Source organism: Medicago truncatula, chromosome 3, assembly GCF_003473485.1.
Source record: "Medicago truncatula cultivar Jemalong A17 chromosome 3, MtrunA17r5.0-ANR, whole genome shotgun sequence".
NCBI lineage: Eukaryota > Viridiplantae > Streptophyta > Magnoliopsida > Fabales > Fabaceae > Medicago > Medicago truncatula.
Genome location: NC_053044.1, coordinates 43997073 through 44018559, shown reverse-complemented (window position 1 = coordinate 44018559; position 21487 = coordinate 43997073). Strand labels below are relative to the sequence as shown.

Sequence of the window (21487 nt, the reverse complement as noted above, 5' to 3'; positions counted from 1 at the left end):
CTCATATATAATATCGATGGATATCAACAAAAATAAATCCGGCGTTTGTCCTTATTCTTGTCCTAATCATCATGTCTATGCATCATATATATGACCCCCACTCCCCACCCCTCCCCTTCAAAAAAATACTCACATGTTTTGTCTTTTCATTTCTCAAATTAATGTATGCTGGATCTAAAGGATGTGAGAGTCCAATATACAATTAAAAGTTAAAAAGTTCATACATTGCTCAATGTGATATACCAATCCAACATACAATATATAATAGCCGAAACAAATCTAAACTAATAGAAAAACAAGTAAAATTTGAATAGACCACATTATGAACTTGGAAATAGGTTATAAGATTGAACTGTCGGTAGAGGTAAAGCGGTTCGAGAGTTTGATTCACACCCAACAAACAACATAATACTAATAATACTAAATTGGTCGTTTAAAAAATAAATTGGAAACACAACTTTATTCAAGATTTCTCCTTCTAATTCCTTTTTTGGTGGATTTGGTATAGATTTCCTCCGCTAGAAATAATCATAATCGAGGCACGACTCACATTTGAATGTGAATACCTCTCTATTTCTCGGTTGAGATTCAAAATTTGGTACACTATGTTGTAGAAATCTATTACCTTTTGTTAGACACAATCTCTTGGTTGTTCATTCTAATTCTAATCTTTTGTTTTACCAACATCTCCATCTAATATATTCCTATCCTAATAATACGTGGGACATTTTATCCCCTAGATACCAACAATTTATGTGTTTGGTTAGTTCATTCAAAGTTTTTTTTTTTACCTTTAAATGGACACATGGTAATGGACAAAAAGATTGATCTCTTGTGTTAGTCGGTCTTTAGTTAGATATTGAGTTGGCTTAAATATTGCACTCGTCCCTGCAAATATGGTCCGTTTAAGTTTTGGTCCTTGTAAAATAAAAATTCAGAAATCAGTCCCCGCAAAAAAATCTGTCTTTTAAAAATACCCCTGGGCCCATTTAAGTCATGACAAATCACTAAAATACCTACGTGGCACACGCTGATTGAACCCATTTTGTAGTTTTTGGTCCCTGCAAAATATTTTATTTTTTAAAAAGGTCCCTCCAAAATTTTTTGTTATCCAGGAACTATTTTCAAAAACAAAAAATTTTGCAAGGACTGATTTCTGAATTTTTTTTTACAGGGACTAAAATTAAAACGAGGCATATTTGCAGGGACGGGTGCAATATTTAAGCCTATTGAGTTTAACAAAAAATGCGAAACCTTTATGTTATAAAAATGTGAGACATTTTACTGTTCACACTTATATTTCCATCACGGAGTGATTGGTTGTATGTGTCCTAGGTTTAATCCAATAATAGGTTCCTTGTTGGCTAAATTTAATCATGTTACTAGTACTTTTTTTTTTGTTAACTTGTGTCTTGACCGGACATGTTAAAGATTCTAAACCGAGCAATTTCATATTGATATAAACTTTATTTTTTTTACTTTAAAAATATTGAATGCACGATTTTTAAGACAATATTACTACATTGAGTTATTTAACAAATGCTCTTAGGCACATGCTAGCATCATCTTTTTTTTATATCATAGATTTTCTCTATCGAATACAATCTTATTTAAGCCATGTTGGACATTAAATATAGATACTTCTTTTCATTTATGACTTGAATATTGGGTTGTTACGTCGTGAATGTCCAGTCTTTTTTTAGACCCAACTTTTTTTTATCCACTTATTAATGTTACTACTTGGCCCTAATTATATGCAAAAGCATTTAAATCATAGAGTTGTTTATTGTTGTAATTTTTTATTCTTCCAAAACACGTTTATGAAAGAAAAAAATAGTTACATCAAATACACACAAATTATTTTTACTATATTAAATACGCATACTTTTTTTTTTTTGGTAGATAGACGAAATGACAAAGCCATTATAAACTCACACACACAAGTGGAGGTATCGGAGTTCGAACCCCGATCAAGGCATCCGACCTAACAATTTCGGCATTTTATCAGTTGAGCTAGGACTTCTGGATATACGCATACTTTTTTTACCATACACCCTTTGATTACTATTATATGAAGAAAAAAAATCAAGTTTTTGAATAGCTATTATGTTGGTTTATAATATTGACGAGATACGTATGTTAGACAATGAATCTAAAACGTTGTTTTTCACTTATTATAGTAACTAGACCGTATATTAAACACACATACTTATATTAGAAAAACATATATTTTAAAGTTAAAACTACCTCTCATCCTTTATTTTATGTATTTGTAAAACTTGGGTTCTTTATTTATTTTGCCATGTTTAACTCCTTTATCTTTTAAAATATACACAAATAAATCCTTTTTTTCATTTTTTTATTGAAAAAACACGGAGTTGGCAAACCACGCAGGATAATCTTATTTGTTTAAAATATTATTTGAGCTTAATTGTAATTTTAGTCCTCATATTTTTGCTATTTTGTAGAATTGTTCCCCCTATTTTATGATTTGATAGTTTTGCTACCTACGTCAAATATTTGGTCTAAAACATGGTGATATGACATGTTTGAAATGAAATTTTTAGAGAATTTTCTTATAATGTCATCAATGTTGATGATTTCACATCATCAGATCATATACCATATTATTAAATGATATTTGTTTAACCAATTTGTGACAACTTTTGTACAACTTTCTCCCTCATACTCACATGATGGTCTTATCATCTCTTTTCCTTTTTCTCTCTCCATCGTTTTGATCAATAAGAAGAGAGAAAAATAAGGTTGTCACTAAAGTTGTTATGGAATGAATGTACAAATATCATTGCTCCTATTTAAAACATCATGTCACTAAAATCTAACAATTTTGATCCCTTCCTCATATTTTTGAACTATAAAATTAATCCACAAAATAAAATAAGAGGACTAAACTTGCAATTAAACCTATTTTTTATTAAAAATAAAGAAACCTAGAATATCTTCATCATCTTCATACCTTCGTCATCTTCTCCTTGAACCAAAAACAATGTTTACTCAAATACACCTCTAAATAGAATGAATCTCGATATTATGTTCACATCCATATTCTTTTAAAATCAAAACTCAAAATCCATAAAATTCTCAATAAACTCTAGAAAAAATTTAGGATTATAAAATTTCTCAACAAACACAAAAACTTTATGTCCTCTCGACCATTAGCATTTTTTGTGCTCATTGCCCCATCACTGTCAATTTTGAATTAGGAGCGTTGAAGTTTTTTTTTTTTTACATAAGGAGAGTTGAAGTTATGTTTGAACATACATATCCTTTTAATTTGGACAGTTAATTGTTTGTTGTGCTGCATTTTTTATCAATCTTTCTCTAACATTGTTGTGTAATTCGAATCTGCAAGCAAACAAAATCAACAAACCTCATTTAGTATTCAGTGAGGCTGAACATAGAAATTTGCATGCAAACAAACAACATTCGAGCAAGAAACACATGGAGAAGAGCGCGAGGATAGGGAAAAGGCAGTGATTGGAAGATACAAACAAGGAAAATGAGATTTGGAAATGGTGAAGGGAAAAAAATTGCGTTTATAAAATTTCTCAACGAATCCAATTTTTTTTAAGGTTTATTAAGAATTTGAGGATTTTGATTTTGAATTTAGAAGAAGATGAACGGGATTCTTTAGCACTGAAATCCATACTATTTGGAGGATTATTTGTGTAAGCATTTGTTTTATGTTCAAGGAAAAAGATGTTAGATGTTCATAACTTCTTGGGTTTCTCTATTTTTACTAATAAAATTAATTAAGAAAAAAAATAAGATTATCTTATGTGGCTTGCCAACTTAGTATTTTTCTGTAAAAAATTAAGAAAAAAAGATTTATTTGTGCACGTTTTAAAAGATGAAAAACTTAGACGGGACAAAAAAGATAAATGATCAAGTGTTACAAATAAATCAGATAAATAACTCTTGAGTAATTTATAAATAAATCAGATAAATAACTCTCGAGTATTTTTTCTTTTTTTCTTGTCTGTTTATTTTGCCTGTTTTAAATGAGAGTAAAAAGTCTCCGTGAGCATAACTCAGTTGGCAAGGACAATGCATTGTTATACGCAAGGGCAGTGGTTCGAACCTCGAACATTTCATTTATTCACCTAAATAAAAGGTGAATTCTAACCACTATAATACTTGATTAAAAAAATGAGGGTAAACGATTTATTTAAACTCGAAAATAAAAAAGTTACCTAAACAATAATAGGTACTTAAAATTTATAACTTTTTCTTAGAAATCAGACTAAAAATCATCAGAAAATCTCTTATATTTAATATTGGAGTCGTAATATGGGTACCAAGACACATGATCCAACACTCACAAAATTTATGCAGTGGTTAGGGGTTTGATTTATGAATTTTGCATTCAAAGAATATTCAGTTTGGACGTGCATGATGACTAATGTTATGTGTATGATAAATAAGTTATGCTATTTACTGCAAAGGAAAAGCACGTGAAATCATCATGTAACGTGTTTCATGGTTAAAATGGTATTACGGTAGAAAAAAAAAAATGCAGAATTAGGGGAAATCAAAGGTAGCAATGATAATGGGTAACTGAAATACACATGTGTACTCGTGAATTTTATTTTTGCTGAACATAGCATTTTCCCATAAATTTATTAATGGAGATTAGTCATTTAAACGATAGTGTATACTCCATTTTTATTTTATTTTTTTAACAAAAACAAAACGATATTCATTCATTCAAATCGACATAGTACATCAAATACAAACATCGCTAAAAACATAAAGGGTGAATCTGCGAACAAACTCACAACACCCAAGTGCATAGCATACAACGGCAAAATGCCTACAAATAATATGATAAAACTTAAGTCACCAAAATACACATGCTTCCGGATTTACAACGTTGACGTCCAAATCATTGGTTGAATTTGTAATTGACTGATGTAGATCTTTCAAGAGGAACTGAACAAACACCGCGAAATCAAACGCCGCACAAGACGACGAACAACACAACGCCGCACTTAGACGACGAAATCACATAAAACACAAAAGGGAAAACTTGATAGATATGAAAACCACTTATTTATATCAAAAGAAAAGGGAAAAAAAGATGTGGAGGGGTGATTCTAGGTCAAAAAATGACCTAAAACCACCCCTCCTCGATGAACGAATGAGAAAGAAAGTTTAGAAAGAAGTTGGAGTTTCTCCCACTAGAAAACTAGGGCCGGCTGGCCAAAACAAAACAAAAATGTATACTCCATCTTAATAACTATAAAAATTACACATCATATAATTTTTTTTGTTTCCTTTACTAGTACATCGTCTTCAATAGTGTAAAACTTATATTTTCACCAGTTCTTTTCTAAAAAAAAATTCTACAAAGTTTGGCATCGAAACTCACACATAAGTGTTGACAGGGGAGAAATTGTGAGTTTGAATCCTCAACTTTTATTCTAAAGAGTTTAGATGTAAAACTAACACACGCTAAATATTAGAAGGTGAGGAATTGTTAGTTTGAATTTGTGTCTCTATTTCAAAATATTCTTGCAGTTTTTTACCGTATGAGTCGCACTTATAAGATGGTTTTCATCTATTTCTTTTTAGTTGTCATTTTAAGCTAACTTATACATCTCAATAAAAGGAATATATTATTTCTTAACATTATCTTTTTTGCAATAATACTGTCAACTATTTATTATCATGTTCTTTCTATTTCTCTCTTTACGATAAGTAGTTTGTGTTATCGTTGACAAAATAATAGTTAATTTTTTTTTTTTAGGGGACAAAATAATAGTTAATGTTATATTAAAATTTGAAAATGACAAAATAAAATAAAAAATTCTAAGAAACAACGATTTAAAAGGAATAAATGGTATGAATAGATTGCAATCAAATAAATACATGCATTTATTTTAATAACAAAAAAATATAAATAGATAAACAGAATACAAGATTTAATTTAAAAAAAAAAAAAAAAAACACTAACAGAGTACAAGGGATAAATAAATACATATAAAATGCAATACATATAGTAGGAAGTTTTGCAATGTAGGAAAACGACAGGGAGAATTTAAAGGAAAGATTGCGTTTGAACCTCTTATAAAAATAAAGTAGCATAACAACAGAATCTATTTGTTGATTAACGTAAAGTTTTGTGATTTGGAAGATAGCAACCAGTTGGTGAAATTTGAGAGTGTGGATTCATCTGCTCTGTAATAATTTTGAGTGAATTCAAGCAAATCTGACCATGTAAAATCTGGATACTGTTTGGTCCCATCTCTGCTAATAATATCATGAGGGGGTCTCACCACCTTATCTTCTTTGGGACATAGAAAGAAAGCCAACGACCTTCTCTGCTTATGCTGGTTAACCACTGCCCTATGTAGGCAACTCTTGTACCTTCCATTTGATAATGCCTGCACAACCCAACAAATTTATTTATGCTTGGATTTTGATTGGGTTCCAGTCGGCATCCATGACTGCATGTCGTCAGTGAGATTATGACCGTCCGATTAAAATCAAACGGTTCAGATTTTAAGGTCAAAATTTATATTTTAAAAATTGTATTATAGTTTGGAACATCTGATTTTGATCCGACGACTATCAACAACTTAACTACACACAAGCTAAATGCATTCAATCCATTTCCTATTATTATGCACACCTTAAAATCATCATTTCTTGTCTAATCAAGTCATATCTAATCATTTTAAATCAAAGGTTTGTGTTGTGTCATAGATGGTATTTATATAGAAAATGATATTTGAACCATCATTTTAAAACAACTTTTGTGATATCTTTCTCTCTTATAATCACATTGTGTTTTTACTTTTTCTCTTTCTATTGCTTTAGTTTTTGTGTCAATATCTACGTTTTTTTTTTGGATATTTTAGTTGCACACAATTGTCTTAAAAGATAGTTGTTCAAATAATATTTCTCGTATTAATATTCCAATCTCGTATTTGTAAATCCACACATTTGCGCATATTGATTAATTTTGATTATTAATATGAGATAAGTCACTTCATGTTAATATTTTCACTAAAATATCTTCCTTCATAAAAAACTTTACTAAATTATCTTTAAATAATGTATATCATTGATTTGAGGTAGGACGATGTGATTAATTATGTGAGTATTTTTTTTAATTTTATGTAGGTTATTTAAGATATACAAAATACTAAATATGTATATATCTCTCAACTGAGATTCAAACTTTGTTTATCATGTTGTGGATGTTTAGTCTACTTTACACTATGTATGTATTTTAGTGCATCTATATATAGTTTATCTAACGTAATTATGGAAGAAACTACTTAAAGACACTGCTTATTTATAGGCCAGTTATATGGCATATAAGCGAGACATATTTTACATCATCCATAAGTTAGTTTTTATCATTAAAAAAATAAGTCATACGATTAAAGTAAATGATATATGATGTAACTTATTGATCCAGACATAAAATACATATTTGTGCATAGTGGAAGACAATTTTAGTTATGCATATTAGACAGAGAGAAATGCTAGCAACACACAATTTTCAATACACTCTCTTTGATTGGTTAAAACTCACATGAGTTCCATCAAATTTATATGGGTCTCACATGATTTGGTGGGACCCATGTGAATTTTAATCAATTGAAGAGAGTTTTTAAAAAGTGTGTTAAAATGTGTGTTGCTAGTATTTCTCAGTAGACAAATAGTTAAAGTGGAAACAAATAGTTGTGTGTTAGTAATATTAAACATTAGTCATTTGAAATGTACTTACCATGAAGGTATCTCCAATATTCACAACTATTGCGTTAGGAAGGGGTTGAACCGTATGCCACTTGTTGTCAACAAAAACTTGAAGACCTCCAACTTGATCTTGATGAAGTAGTGTTATTGAGGTTGGATCACAATGAGGGCCTGTACCCAGGACAAGACTAGGTTGCTTGCAACATGGGTAATTGTTGCACCTCATAATGGAACAACCTTCTTCAAACAACTCCCTATAATGTAACCGATCATTCACTTCTAAGCTTATTGCCAATAGCTCTGTTAGATTCATTCCCAGCTCTTTCATTGCATTACAGTACTTCTCAAATGTCACTCTGGAAAATTCATTCATTCACAACGAATTAATTAGCTTGCTTGAACATTTTTAATAAATAAATATATTTTTGCATGGTTTAGTTATGTTGATCACGCGGTTTGGTCTTTCAATTCCATTAAAAGACAGGACCATTCATATAAATAAAACTATTATCTTAAGACTGCAGTATCTATCAAACTGATCATATCTTGTAACTCCAGTCAAAAATAAAATCTATCAAATATATAATCAATTAAAATTTTGAAAGAGCATTATTAAAATAAAAACCAACATAAACACGGATATTATTAAAAAATATATATTTGATATATATTAAACTTGTACCTACAGTTGTTCTTTGGATTTGATGATATACAATGAAAGCATAAAAAATGAATTTAGACACTAGCATATCTAATGCGGTTTCACTTTCTTATATCCATTAAAAAAGTTTAATGTTTCAATATCCGATGCATTAAATTCACAAGTTCTTGCTTTTAGGGTATTCATTAACATTTTCCATATAAATATTCACCGTAAATTAAATATATAGGACTGATTAGTCTTACCCCGCTTGTTCAAAATCATCCCCTAGGGTAGATTTGAAGTAGTTAGTGACGACAGGCTCGACTGCATTTTCAAGGTAGGGGAAAGAGAAAGTTTCCTTCCAAGGCAACTTAGAAGAGAAACGGTGAGCATGAGCACCAGAATAGCCCCACATGGAACCAGGTGCCTTATAAACACTCTCTTTCCTATGAAGTGGGAGTTTAAAAATAGTGTCCATTTGAACATAAGCTTGAGTAATGAGATGTAGATCAACACCATGATTAATGACTTGGAAAAAACCATGGTTCAAACAAGCTTCATTTATGAGCATAGCAGCATGTTGTGTGGCCTCATTGTCCCCTTTGAGAAACCCTTCAAGATCCACCACTGGTGCTTGGAGCTCTTCATGAGCATCCTCTAGATACTCCTTTGGCCATATGAAATTTTTTGGCACGTGAGATTGAATTTGAAGTTCACACAATAATTGACTTGAATCCATCTACGATATGGAAAGGAACTTTAATTAACACGAACACAAATGATTAAGTAATGATCGATATAGCTTATAGACTATAGGAGATCGTACATACATATAGGGTAAGGAATATGACATGTATTTACTATTTATAGAGGTGGGAATAGGAAAATTCTATGGTGAAGTCATGAGAATGACTTTTTTGGAGAAGTTAACACTATAACATCAAAAATGTAATGAGTAACACTCCACCGTTTGTACAATGACATCAAAAGTTCAGTCCTCATAATATCATCAATTCATCAGATTAACAACACTACACTTAATTTAATTTTATCTTAGCTTGTTATAAGCGTAACATCCCACAACGTGTAACACTTAGGATTGTCACATAATATCATCAACTCTGTTTGCATGTTAAAGATTCCAACGATAAAATAGTACATGTAAGTCCACGATGTTGCAAGCATTACTAGATGAATTACTATTGATTATTAATCAGTAATCAACAATTTAAAAATGAATCAAACATTAAGATCAAAATTAACTTTTTCAAAAAAGTCAGTTTCCAGACTGCACCGTAGAAGCTCCCTTAAGATATATTGAATTTTTTTGGGTAGAATAAACTTGTTTTTGGTAGAAGGTAAGATATATTGAATAATCATTAGCTGGCCTGCAACAAACCATATGTATTTTACTGTTTATAACATATATATGTATTTCGATACTACCTAGTTGTATAAATAAATTGAACTTTATCTAAATTAAATTATGGTCACACAAAAGTTCAAGGTTTAAATAGTACTCACTTCACCTTATTGTGCAATCACCTTCGAAATTTCCTTTTCAAAATTTCACGTATACATTAATATGGAAAGACCAATACAGAAACCAATCACACTCGGGCCGGAAAAATATTAATAAATATTAGATAAAACGTAAGTGAATTTTATTTACTTTTGAAAGAAAAATGTAAGTGAAATATACACATATAATATGTGATATTTAAACTTATTAGAACTTTTTATGTAAAAGTATTTTACACTACTTTTTTTAATCCGAGCTATTTGAAACTATGATACTAATACTCTATCTATCTCAAATCATAAGTTGTTTTTGTCATTTCATACAGATTAAAAAATATAATTAGACTTCGTGAACTTAGCTAAGTTGCTACGGACAATGCATAATATATATATATGCAGGGGTTGAGGTTCAAAACTCAGACACTATATTAATCTTCTCCATATTTAAAATATGTGAGATTCAGTCACTAGACTACTTGACCTATATATAATTAACTTTGCATTAGAAAAATAATTTATGAGTTATTTTGAAAGAAAAAAAAAACATTAATGGTATTGAGAAAATAAATTAAAGAATTAAAATAAAAAAGCGTTATAAAAATTAACTTATAATTTAGGATAAATTTTTTTCTAAAACGACTTATAATTTAGGATGAATGGAATACAAAATAAATTATAGTCTATTAGTATAATTATATAAGTGTGTTCTGTCAAAAGAAATAATTATATAAGTGTGTGTTAAAAAATATATGTTAAAGATTATGTTGTTAGCATTGTAAAATATATTTATCAAATGACTGAAATCTTTAACTTTACCGGCTTGAGCAATATTTTGGAATTATCATTTTCTATTAGAATGTCAGTTGAAAAGTGTGTGCTAAAGAATGTATTGTTAGATATTCTAATATATATTCTCGTGAGTTTAGCTCAGTTGGTATGAACAATGTATATTTGATAGTAAAATCTTCTAATATATTCGAACCCCGACCACCAAAAAAAAATATTCTAATATATTTATAGAATGAGTCAAATCTTAAACTTTACCGACTCAAGCAATATTTCGTAGTAATCATTTTCTATACTTTTCTTTAATTGACCACCCTAGATTATTGGAATGCTATTTGTTTTTTTATATGACTCAAAAAGTAGTATTATCAAAAATTGATTGATTAGAAGTAAACTTCTTACTTTTAAAGAAATTAAGGGTTCTTAACAATTCAGATTTTAATTGAGAAGTAAATAAAATTTGGGTTAAATATGTTTTTGGTCCCTATAAATATACCAACTTTTCGTTTTAGTCCCTCTAAAATTTCCCTTCAACTTTTAGTCCCTATAAAATTTTGAATCACTACTTTTGTCCCTATTTTAAAGTAAATTTTAGTTTTTTTTTAACGAAATTGTACAGAAATGTGTAGAATATTGTAAAAACATTTCCCAAAAAAATTTAGAATTTTTTAAGTAAACATAAATTAAATATGAATTTTTAACCATAAAAAATATAAAAATTCATACTAAATTCATGTTTTGTTAAAAAATTCTAATTTTTTTTGGGAGAGATTCATATAATATTATGAATTTTTTTGGAAAATTTGATTCAAAAATATGAATTCTACATATGAGTTTACTTTAAAAGAGGGACCAAAAGTGAAGATGGAAAATTTTTAAGGGACTAAAAGTTGAAGGAAAATTTTAGAGAGACTAAAACGAAAAGTTTGTATATTTATAGGGATCAAAAACATAATACTTTTTAGAAATTTTTTTTGAACAAAATATACTTTTTAGAAATTAAACTCTAGTTCTCTCAAGATTTGTTTTTAATTGGGGACCGTTAATCATTTGGGTCACATCTTTTGATTAATACATGATATGATCATAATTTTCTTTTTGACAGAACATGATATATGATCCTACTATTATTTATTTTGTTCTCTTTAGTTTTGCCATTTATGTTTAATTTAAAATTTATGTACCAATTCTGTCAAAAAAATATTATGTACCAAAATAATGTACAACTTTTTGCGTAAAGTTGCATGTTTTGTTCTACTCTAACATGTGAATTTCATATAAGTGATTGAGGACGTGACATTTTTTATTTTTAAAAACGTGACAAATTATTTCATTTACTTTTTTTTATCGGTATATATATATATATATATATATATATATATATATATATATATATATATATATATATATATATATATATGTGTTTGTGTATAAATGAATTTAATTTATACAAATATATCTAAATAAATATCATTCCACCTTATCAAAAGAAAAATTTATTCAAAGCACAATTCAGTTAGTAACTATAAGTATGCATGGATTGGAATTTAAACTTTAAATTTACCACTTCTCTATATTTAAAATGTGTGAGCTGAAATAATGAATGTGATGATTTTTTCACCCAACTGAGTAAACTACTTCTACAAAAAGGAAATAAATAGATAAGATTGGGACCTCCATATTCAACATAGATGGCCGTAGAGGTTTCTAAATTGTGATGGAATCTTTTAATGAAATGGTGTGTCGAGTCTCTATTTAACGTATCACAAGCAATTGATATGTCGAAGGCTTGGTAAAAACCGTCAATATTAAGTTTAAAAAATTCAACATGGTGAGATTTTGAAGCTTAGTATATCACATATGCAGTCACTTACGAAACATGATGTGATCATATTTTTTATTTTGGTCTCTTTACTTTTTTCATTTATACCAAAATTTATGTACCAAAAAATATGCACCACTTTTTATGTAAAGTTGCATGTTTCGTTCTATTCTAACATCTGTACTACATACGGTACAATCGATTGAGGATGTGACAAATTATTGCATTACAAATTGTTTATCAGTACATATATTCTTGACTAAAACAGTATATATCCATTCCATTAGACTGAAAAATTACAGGACTGAACTACTCCTTCTTCCAATGACATATAGCTAGGAAAAAAGAGGCAAGAGTCCTGACCCCTCCTTCTTCATTAAGTAACATTATGCCATACTAGCAATAATGAAATAATGTCAATGGAATTATAGATTAGTGATAAGAGATTTACTTTGATAACCTCGGATTAAGGGAAATAATTCAAATCATCTTGGAGACGATTGTAAAAGAATCATTAATTTTATTTAATAATAAAATAATTGATCTCTCTTCTCGTATTTTTTCAAAAAATAAATAATATAAACATTAATACACCAGTTGGTTATTTTTTTTGTTTATATTGAAAATAAAATAAAATAATATTAGTGTTTTATAATCCATATACGATTTTATTACTATTTTATTTTAAATGTTCATTTAAATTTAAGGATTAGGTAAAAAATATAATAATAAAAATGTTATTTTTTTATCACTTTTAAATTTTGGGTTATATAGTTTTTTTTTTTGGTCAAGTAGCCTAGTGGCTAGAGCTCACACAATTTAATTGTGGAGAAATGGAGTGTCCGGGGTTCGAACCCCGGCTCCTGCATATAATATGCAATATCCCTACCAACTGAGCTAAGCTCACGGGGATGGGTTATATAGTTTTAATAATCATTTAATATTAAAATGGATTATAAATTTTTTGGCCCCTTTCAATTGAATTTCTGGATCACTCGAAGTGCAACTCGACTTCATTTCCTCTACCTTTATAATTTGTTCACTTTCACTTTGAGACTGAATACTTTAGGTCTAACATTTAGGCCAACCTTGGCACAACAAGTGTACATAGAACATAAGTATATATAATGTTTGCACTTTTCTCAAGTAGTAAAAAAAATTTAAAAAATAGGGAATAACAGAAGTGAAAAATTCCACCATGAAATGTTTTTTTCAATAATCAATGGGTATTTTTTGAAGATATGATGGGTAAATAAGTTTGTTTAGTCACAAAATCTCAACTCACTCCCTTTAAACAACATATTAAATGGTTGGCCAGTCATATTCAACTCGTTGATAGAAAGTGTATCAACTTTTAAAATGCAAATGATTTGGTTAATAACTCGTCTATTCGATCCCAGACATATTATAATTTTGCGGGCCATAATGGTGATGTTGTCATTGTTGTTCATGCAAATAATATTTTGACACGTGCACACTATTATTACACTTAACAAGATAAATATATCTTTTATAAAAGAAGAATCGCAATCTTCAATCCTGTAATTTCTGTGGTAACCATTTGCTCTTACTCTTATTGCTATCAAATCCCGGATTAGTATTCAAATTATCATGCAAACGGCGGAATTTCAATGTGGACCAAATTTCTTGACGTTTAGTTGAATTTGTGAGGTTGTAATTTGGTACATAAATAGACGTCGGTCTTAGGATATGACATTTTAATTTGATAGGAAAATTATTTATACTAAATTTTTTGAAGTATTCTTGATTACATATATGAAAAATATGTATATACTCAAATCTAATAATCCTTTCAATGCATGCGTACAATCTCATATTTTGTAATTGTAATTATATTTATTGGAGACGGCAACAATGAAGAAAAAACATGAAAATCAAATAAAAAAGACTTTAGGGTAATGACTAATGAGCCAATATTGAAGGATGAACTACTGATCTTGATCTTATATGACATTTAGTGGCTCTAATTCTAGTTGATATTGATATACTTATTAAGTGGATGAAAAGGGACAGTGAAACAACATAGTATTAGGGGAAGATCTTAATTAACGCGTTGTTTAAGGCAAACGGATCCAATTCAACTAACATACTGGGACGGCAAAATATTGGATCAAGTCATGTTTTTATTCCATAACGATTATAGTTATTGGTCGGAGAAAAAACAGAAGAATATTGTTCTTAGTTTGAATTTGAGTTCAAAAAGAAAAGTATAACTGTAAAAAATAATAAAAAAAAAAAAACTTTATTTTTTTTCACACAAACCTCCCCCATAAATAAAATGTCATCGACATATTACAAATGAGAAATCGTCACATCCGACTTACCAATCTTTATAATAATCTTTAGATATTGTTTTCTTCGTAAACACACCGAGCCCCTTGCTCCTCAACCAAGAGTAATGGTTCACCTTGCTTAAGACCATTATGAATTTCTACTTGAGACAACGAAAAATTTCCCTCAAAGATCAATTTATCCTCTTGGCACAAAATCTAAATCTCTTCATGATATACTCAATGAAGCTTCAACTTACTGAGTCCTTGGTTTTTTCAAAACCCACCTTAAAGATCAAACAATCCTTTTTTGCTAAATCCACCACCTCGTTAACTACATCATCACCATCAACAAGAAGTCTTTCTTTAAGGAAAGCCAATTGATTTCGAGAAATTATGGAATCTATCACCAAAGCTAGTCGGATAGCAAAAACCTTTGTCATCAATTTGTAAAGGGAAATGTTAACGAGTGTCCTGAGACATTTTTTAAGACCATAAGTAGTAAGTATTTATGAAAAATGCATGTAATCAATGCATTGGAAATCGAAATATTTGACTTTTTTAAAAAATAATTACTAGTACTTATTTTGATATGTTTAAAGAATTCATAGAGAACACTCATTAAGAAGGCTCATTTGTAAATACTTCCAAGGAGATAAATTGGTCGGAAATTCTGAAGTGATTGAACATCAAGAATTTTCGGAATTATAGTTATGAAATAAGAGGACAAACCCCTTGAAAGACAGCCATTGTGATTAAATTGGGCAATTATCTCAATTAAACGCATCTTCTATTTACACCCCCAAAAATGTTTTGTAGAAATTAAAATTGAATCCCTTTGGATCCGAACTTTTGTTCCCTTTAAAACTACGAATCACCTAAAAAAAACTTCCTCTTCTTGGAATGTTTTTGCCAAAAAACTCATTTTGCACCCCCCACTCACCGTAAAAAAGTTCACTCCATTCAATTTAGGCATGTCCTCGACAAAACTTTTTAATCCTATTAAAAAGTTAAACTCAAGTTTTTAATTAGACACCTTAAAATGATCAAGTCAAATTTGAACAACTTATGTCATAAAAAAAAGTTAAAATATGATTTTGGTCCCTGCAAATATGTCTCATTTTGGTTTTAGTCCCTGTAATTTTTTGTTTTTGTTTTTGGTCACTGCAAATATGCCTCGTTTTGGTTTTGGTCTCTGACCCCATTTTAGTGATGAATTGCACACATGACACATGATGACTGAACCATTTATTAGAAAAAACAAAATATTTGCAGGGATCAAAAACAACAAAAAAAAAATTACAGGGACTAAAACTAAAACGAGTCATATTTGCAGGGACCAAAACCATATTTTAGCCTAAAAAAAAATAACTTGAACAAATTATAAGTTTCACAAGACAAATTCAAGTTTGATGACTTCTTTTTTTATATGAAAGTTTGATGACATGTAATCTAGTATGCACCTAATTCTCTGCATTAGTGTTTACTGTGTGGAGCTTAATAATATCACTTTGCTTTCAACTTGACATGATTCTTAGTATGTGTAGGGTGTAAAAATCAACCCAATGCAATTTAGTTTATTTGGTTTTTTTCATCGAATCAAAACTAAACACTCTATTGGTTTGTGTAGATCAATGTCACATTCAAAACAAAAAACTTGATATCTATTTTAATTTGGTTCAATTTTTTCTCCCAAAAATCGAAACAAACCTAGTGTTACAGCCTAAGCATTTTTATTTTTTTTGAAAGAGTTACACCCTAAGCATTTGAACTTCTATTATCATAAGGCAATCATAACACAAGATTCGGGTGTATAAAGTCCTAATTCTATCAACATTTCTAGAAATGTTGGTCATGATGTACATGAATTTCTGAAATATATATAACTTTTTTTTGTTACACATTGATAAATGCATAGCTGAATTTATGTATTCATATTGCCACAAAAGTAAGCAAGAAGCTATATTGATCATTATGCTGTACAAAATACAAATTCAAACTAGCACACACAACTGTTTCTTTACTCTTATAATTAGAAACACAAATCTTATCAACCTTACAAACTTCTATAGTAGTAAACTAGCTAGTAATGAATAAATTCCAATATTCAAAATCAACAAGCCCCAAAAAGATAAAACAAAAAACAAACATAGAAAATTGGTTTCAAACAATGTATAAACAGAACACCAAATAAATCAAAATATAGAGGACACACAAACACTGTTTTCTACAAAAAGATGAAACAGTCCAATGAGATAAGAGGATTATCAATATCTTCCATAATTGAGTCAATATTATGATGATTACCAGAAATCACATCCTTAACCACAGTTTCTCTATGCCTCAAACTCAAACCAGAAGATTGAACCCGCCGCAAACTGTTGTTTGGACTAATAGCTGCTGCTCTAACACTTTCTTTCCTTATAGAAGTAGAATTAACAGAACGTGATGAATGAGCTACACTAGCCTTAGGGCTATTACTCATTCGCTTCGAAACACTATTATCCGAAATAGTGGTAGATACAACACTTCCATTGAATCTACGACTCGGAGAAGGTGAACCCAACATTCTATTAGGCCTCAGTGGTAGTTGAGGTTCAACTTCCTTTCTGAAACTCTTTTGTCTTGTTAGGTTGGTTGGTGAATTTGATCGAACTCTTTTTTGTGGCATGTTTTGTTTTGTTGGTGAAGGGTTTATGATCTTTTTAGGTTGAGGTGTAGGTTTGGTGAGGGAATTGATACGAGTGATGATGTGTGGATTTTCCTTGTAGCAAGACCAAAGGAAGTCATTGGAGAAGGATCTATCTTTGGAGCTTAAAGATGAGGAATTTGTGCTTGAAAAGGAAGAAGCTGAGGAGATGGTTTTGGAAGTGGTGCATGTAAAGGAGGAAATGGAAGAGGTTGGAGATGGAGGAGAAGGTGAGATTTTGTTGGAAGAATGAAGAAGGGTTGTTGGGGTTGGTGGAGGTTGATGAGAGATAACAAGTTTGTCTTTGTTGAAATGATTTAGAGAATGTTTGTTGGGTCTGCATTTGCTAATGCATGAACCCATAATTTGGTTGAGAAATTAAATGAAATGCAAAGGGAAAGAAAGAGGTGAGAGGAAGAAGAAAAGGGTGGTGATTGTGGTGTTTACGTAATTTAATATAACGTTGGAATTTGGATTTGAAAAAAGGAATGAAGCCATCATTTATCTTTTGCTTTTGGGACTTTTTTTGTGTTTAGCTTTTCAGAGTGTGTTAGTTTGAATTTAGTTACCGGGGAATATGGGTTCCGTTGGATAACGGTTATGAAGGAAAATGGTGGCATTGCTTATTGCTTGCTTTTGAGTTTGAGTGCGTAGAGACGTCAAAGTAGGGTCTTTGTATTGCATGCGAAGCACCGATAAGACAACGTTTTTAAGGCCATTTTATTATTCAACCATTATATTTGGGGTCTCTTATGTTTGAATGCCTTATATTTAAATTCACACATTCAACAACTCATTTTATTTTTATCTTTCTCTTCTTATTACAATCTGTTATGTTAATCGTATTGATGAACATAATGATATTCATGTAAGTTTAATGAATATATACATATTATTCAATGTCATTTCATACTTTTATATTAATTTATTATAAAATAAATGTAAATATCAAACAAATTCAGACAACATGTATTGGTAGGTATCCAATCAAACTTCAAAATACCTAAGAATATGCATGTTCTTTTTATCTCTCTCTCAAGAATATCCATCAAACATTTTCCATATTTATTTCTCTATTACACTTAATTACTATCTCTCTCGACTCTCTTTCACTATGACCATAGACCGAACAATAATTAATGAAATACTCCTGTATTTTTAGAAGATTTCTTTATAGGCCTTCTCCATATCTCTTTAGGCCCCTAAAATTACGAAGTAACATTTAATAACATGTCTGGTATGTATCAATCGGAGCATCATGCACATATCTACCGGATGTTCATTTTAAAAATAAATAAAAAAATATTTTGTACCTCCGGTAGGCGGTAGATAACTCTACCAGATATTCATTTTAAAATTTTCCATTTTCTACCTCTGGTAGATAACTACCGGATGTTCAACCTATAACACAAACCAATCGAACTACAAATGTCCACATAGGCAAGGGACCAAAATAAATGATATTTTGGTAATCCAAAGGGCTACTACCTTGCTGGTAGTACATTCAACTTCTTTGGTCATTATGCATCAATATCAATATGGAATATATATTTATAATCTTATTATTTATTGAACCATGGCTTGACATAGCTTTTCCAAAACTAAGGTCATTGTGCACAAAATATGTCAACTTCTTAGATAAGTTCATTAAAAGCTATCACATTTGAAGAGCCCTTTGGATTACAAAAATATCAGACATTTTGGTCCCTCGTTTATGTGGACATATGTAGTTCGACTAGTTTGAGTTACGGGATGAACATTTGGTAGTTATCTACCAGAGGTAGAAAATGAAAATTTTAAAAATGAACATCCGGTAGTTATCTACCGGATATACAAAATAAGAATTTTTAAAATGAATATCCAATAGTTATTGTTATCATGGTTTTTGGGTGCCAAGCCATTAATTGGACTTGAACCTTTCGACCGTTGATATCTCTCTTTTTTCTTGGGAAGGGTAAAAGGAGAAAAACCCTTGAGTTTCCGAATCCGGGGGTCGTTTTCGCTACGGGAAGGTGTGAGGCACCCGGAGCGATTATGGTATTCCATAAGAACCGCTCTCCTAAGTTTATTTCTACGCTTTATTTTTAGAGACTATTTGTAAAAAATGAAGGTGTGATTAGTTAAGAATGGGGGGTGAGAAGAAGTAGAATTTGATTTTTATTTCGGCTTGGATGAGTTCTGACTCATTGCCTACGTACCCTTTTAAGGGATCAAAACCGTTCGTAGTTCATTCTCAAAAATGGTTTTTTGTTTTTATTGGTTGATTTTAAGTTTGAAAAGAGATTTTGAAGAATAGAGATGAGAGGCCTCAAGGGCATTAGATTTAGCAAAAAGTGAGGTTTGATTAGTGATTAAAAAAGAAAGTCTAAATGATTAAGATGAATTGAATTTTTCTTAAGAAAAAGAAAAGAAAAAAATGAAGTGTTGACTTCATATTTATTATGAAAATTTTTGAAGTGAAGTTCAATTGTTCTTTTTTGGAAAAAGATGGATTTTCTCTAAGTGTTCAAACCTAAGCGCTCATCTAACCATACAATCCTACGCATACATCTAAGGTGAGTGTGTGCGTGTCGGTGCATCATAGTGTCCATAGTCCATATTACAAAAATTGCCTAAATACATTCTATGGCCCCTTTGCCAAGCTACAAACCAATGATAACAAATTACATTACCAAATGAATTAAAACTTGCAAAAGATAAATGCTAGGCTAAAGAAAGTGGAGGGAATGCTAAATGGGATGCATGAAACATGGAAATAAACTTGTTAGTGAAATAAAGCATAAAGAGTAGCAAGAGGCAAAGACGCATAAAATGCCATAAAGATAGTAATAAAATGGTAATAAAAACCCAAAATTTTGATATAAGAACTAAGGCATTTGTAGCTTCTAATTCTCATGCTATAGCAAGTTTGAAATAGTTTCTTTTATCTCAAGCTATAATTATGGGATCATTAGAAACAAACAAGCTTAGTTTCATGCCAATTTTGAGATAGAATTAGCATCTTATTACTTTCTAGAATATGCATACGTTGCTCATACAATCAAGGTTTCATGAATCCATTTAAAACAGCAAAATCAAGATAGGATCGTAGGTGTGAGCACCTCACATTAACATATCAAATGGCCTTTATCACATTTTCACAAATCAATGATAGAATTGACAAAACAATCATAAGAAATAATCCAAGAAAGAATTAAAATGCCATGGATTAATCATACAAGAATTTTGCCAATTCCAGCGTGCAAAAATGCCATAAAACATCAAGAAAATGTCAAGAAGTAAGCATGGATTTTCTAGGAAATTTATCAAGATTTTTAAATCAAGACATAGGTTCAAATAGCAAAGAAAAACAGTGCAAATAGCAAAAAAAACAAAAGAACGTAAAGGAAAAACTAAGCCCAAACCAAAGCCCAATCACTAAAAGATCCGGATGCACAGGGAGCGTTGGATTGATCCAGGGAAGGAAACCCTAGATCCAACGCTCAGGGTTGAAGGGATTGGACCGGTCTTGAACCGGTCCGGTTCAGTTGCCTATATAAACAAGCTAGCACCGGTTTTTTCATTTTTACAAAACCTTTCTCTCTCTACACTCAGAGCTTCTCTCTCTTCTCTCTAACATAAGCTCACCGGATTCTGGGTTGAGCCACCGTGAGAGATGAAGGTCTGGCTGGAGCCACCGTAGGCTCGCCGGAACCTTCATCTTCTCCGGTGAGCTCCCTAGGGTTCCGGCGAGCTTTCAACCCAGAATCTGATGAAAATCACATCATTCTCTTCGTCTTTTCATTGCGATTACGGTTCTGGCCTTGGTTTTTACAAACACTACGTGAATCAACGCGAATCTGGTCTTCTCACTTACGTTTTTTCGCAAAATTAGGGTTTGCTCTTTTTGATGAAATTCTTTGAATCTTTTTTGAGATTCTGTTGATTCACGTACTGATGGTCCTTTTTACGAAAAGATGAAGAGATTAACGGTCTGGATGATGTAGATCTGCGCTTTTGGTATT

The 21487-nt window shown here is 30.5% G+C and overlaps 2 protein-coding genes across 2 annotated transcripts; both read right to left on the bottom strand.

The window, feature by feature from the left end:
• Window positions 1–5997: 5997 nt before the first annotated feature.
• Window positions 5998–9187, bottom strand: LOC25489723 (gibberellin 20 oxidase 2). Its single transcript, XM_013605878.3, has 3 exons — window positions 8638–9187; window positions 7763–8087; window positions 5998–6407 (listed from the first exon to the last, which is right to left on the bottom strand). The coding sequence occupies exons 1-3, from the start codon at window positions 9111–9113 to the stop codon at window positions 6120–6122; spliced, it is 1089 nt and encodes a 362-aa protein (XP_013461332.1). The 5' UTR covers window positions 9114–9187; the 3' UTR covers window positions 5998–6119.
• Window positions 9188–16776: 7589 nt separating this feature from the next.
• On the bottom strand, window positions 16777–18033 carry LOC25489721 (uncharacterized). The gene has a single exon (XM_013605876.3). It carries the CDS (start codon window positions 17844–17846, stop codon window positions 17022–17024), a length of 825 nt encoding a protein of 274 aa, XP_013461330.1. The 5' UTR covers window positions 17847–18033; the 3' UTR covers window positions 16777–17021.
• Between the last annotated feature and the right edge of the window lie 3454 nt (window positions 18034–21487).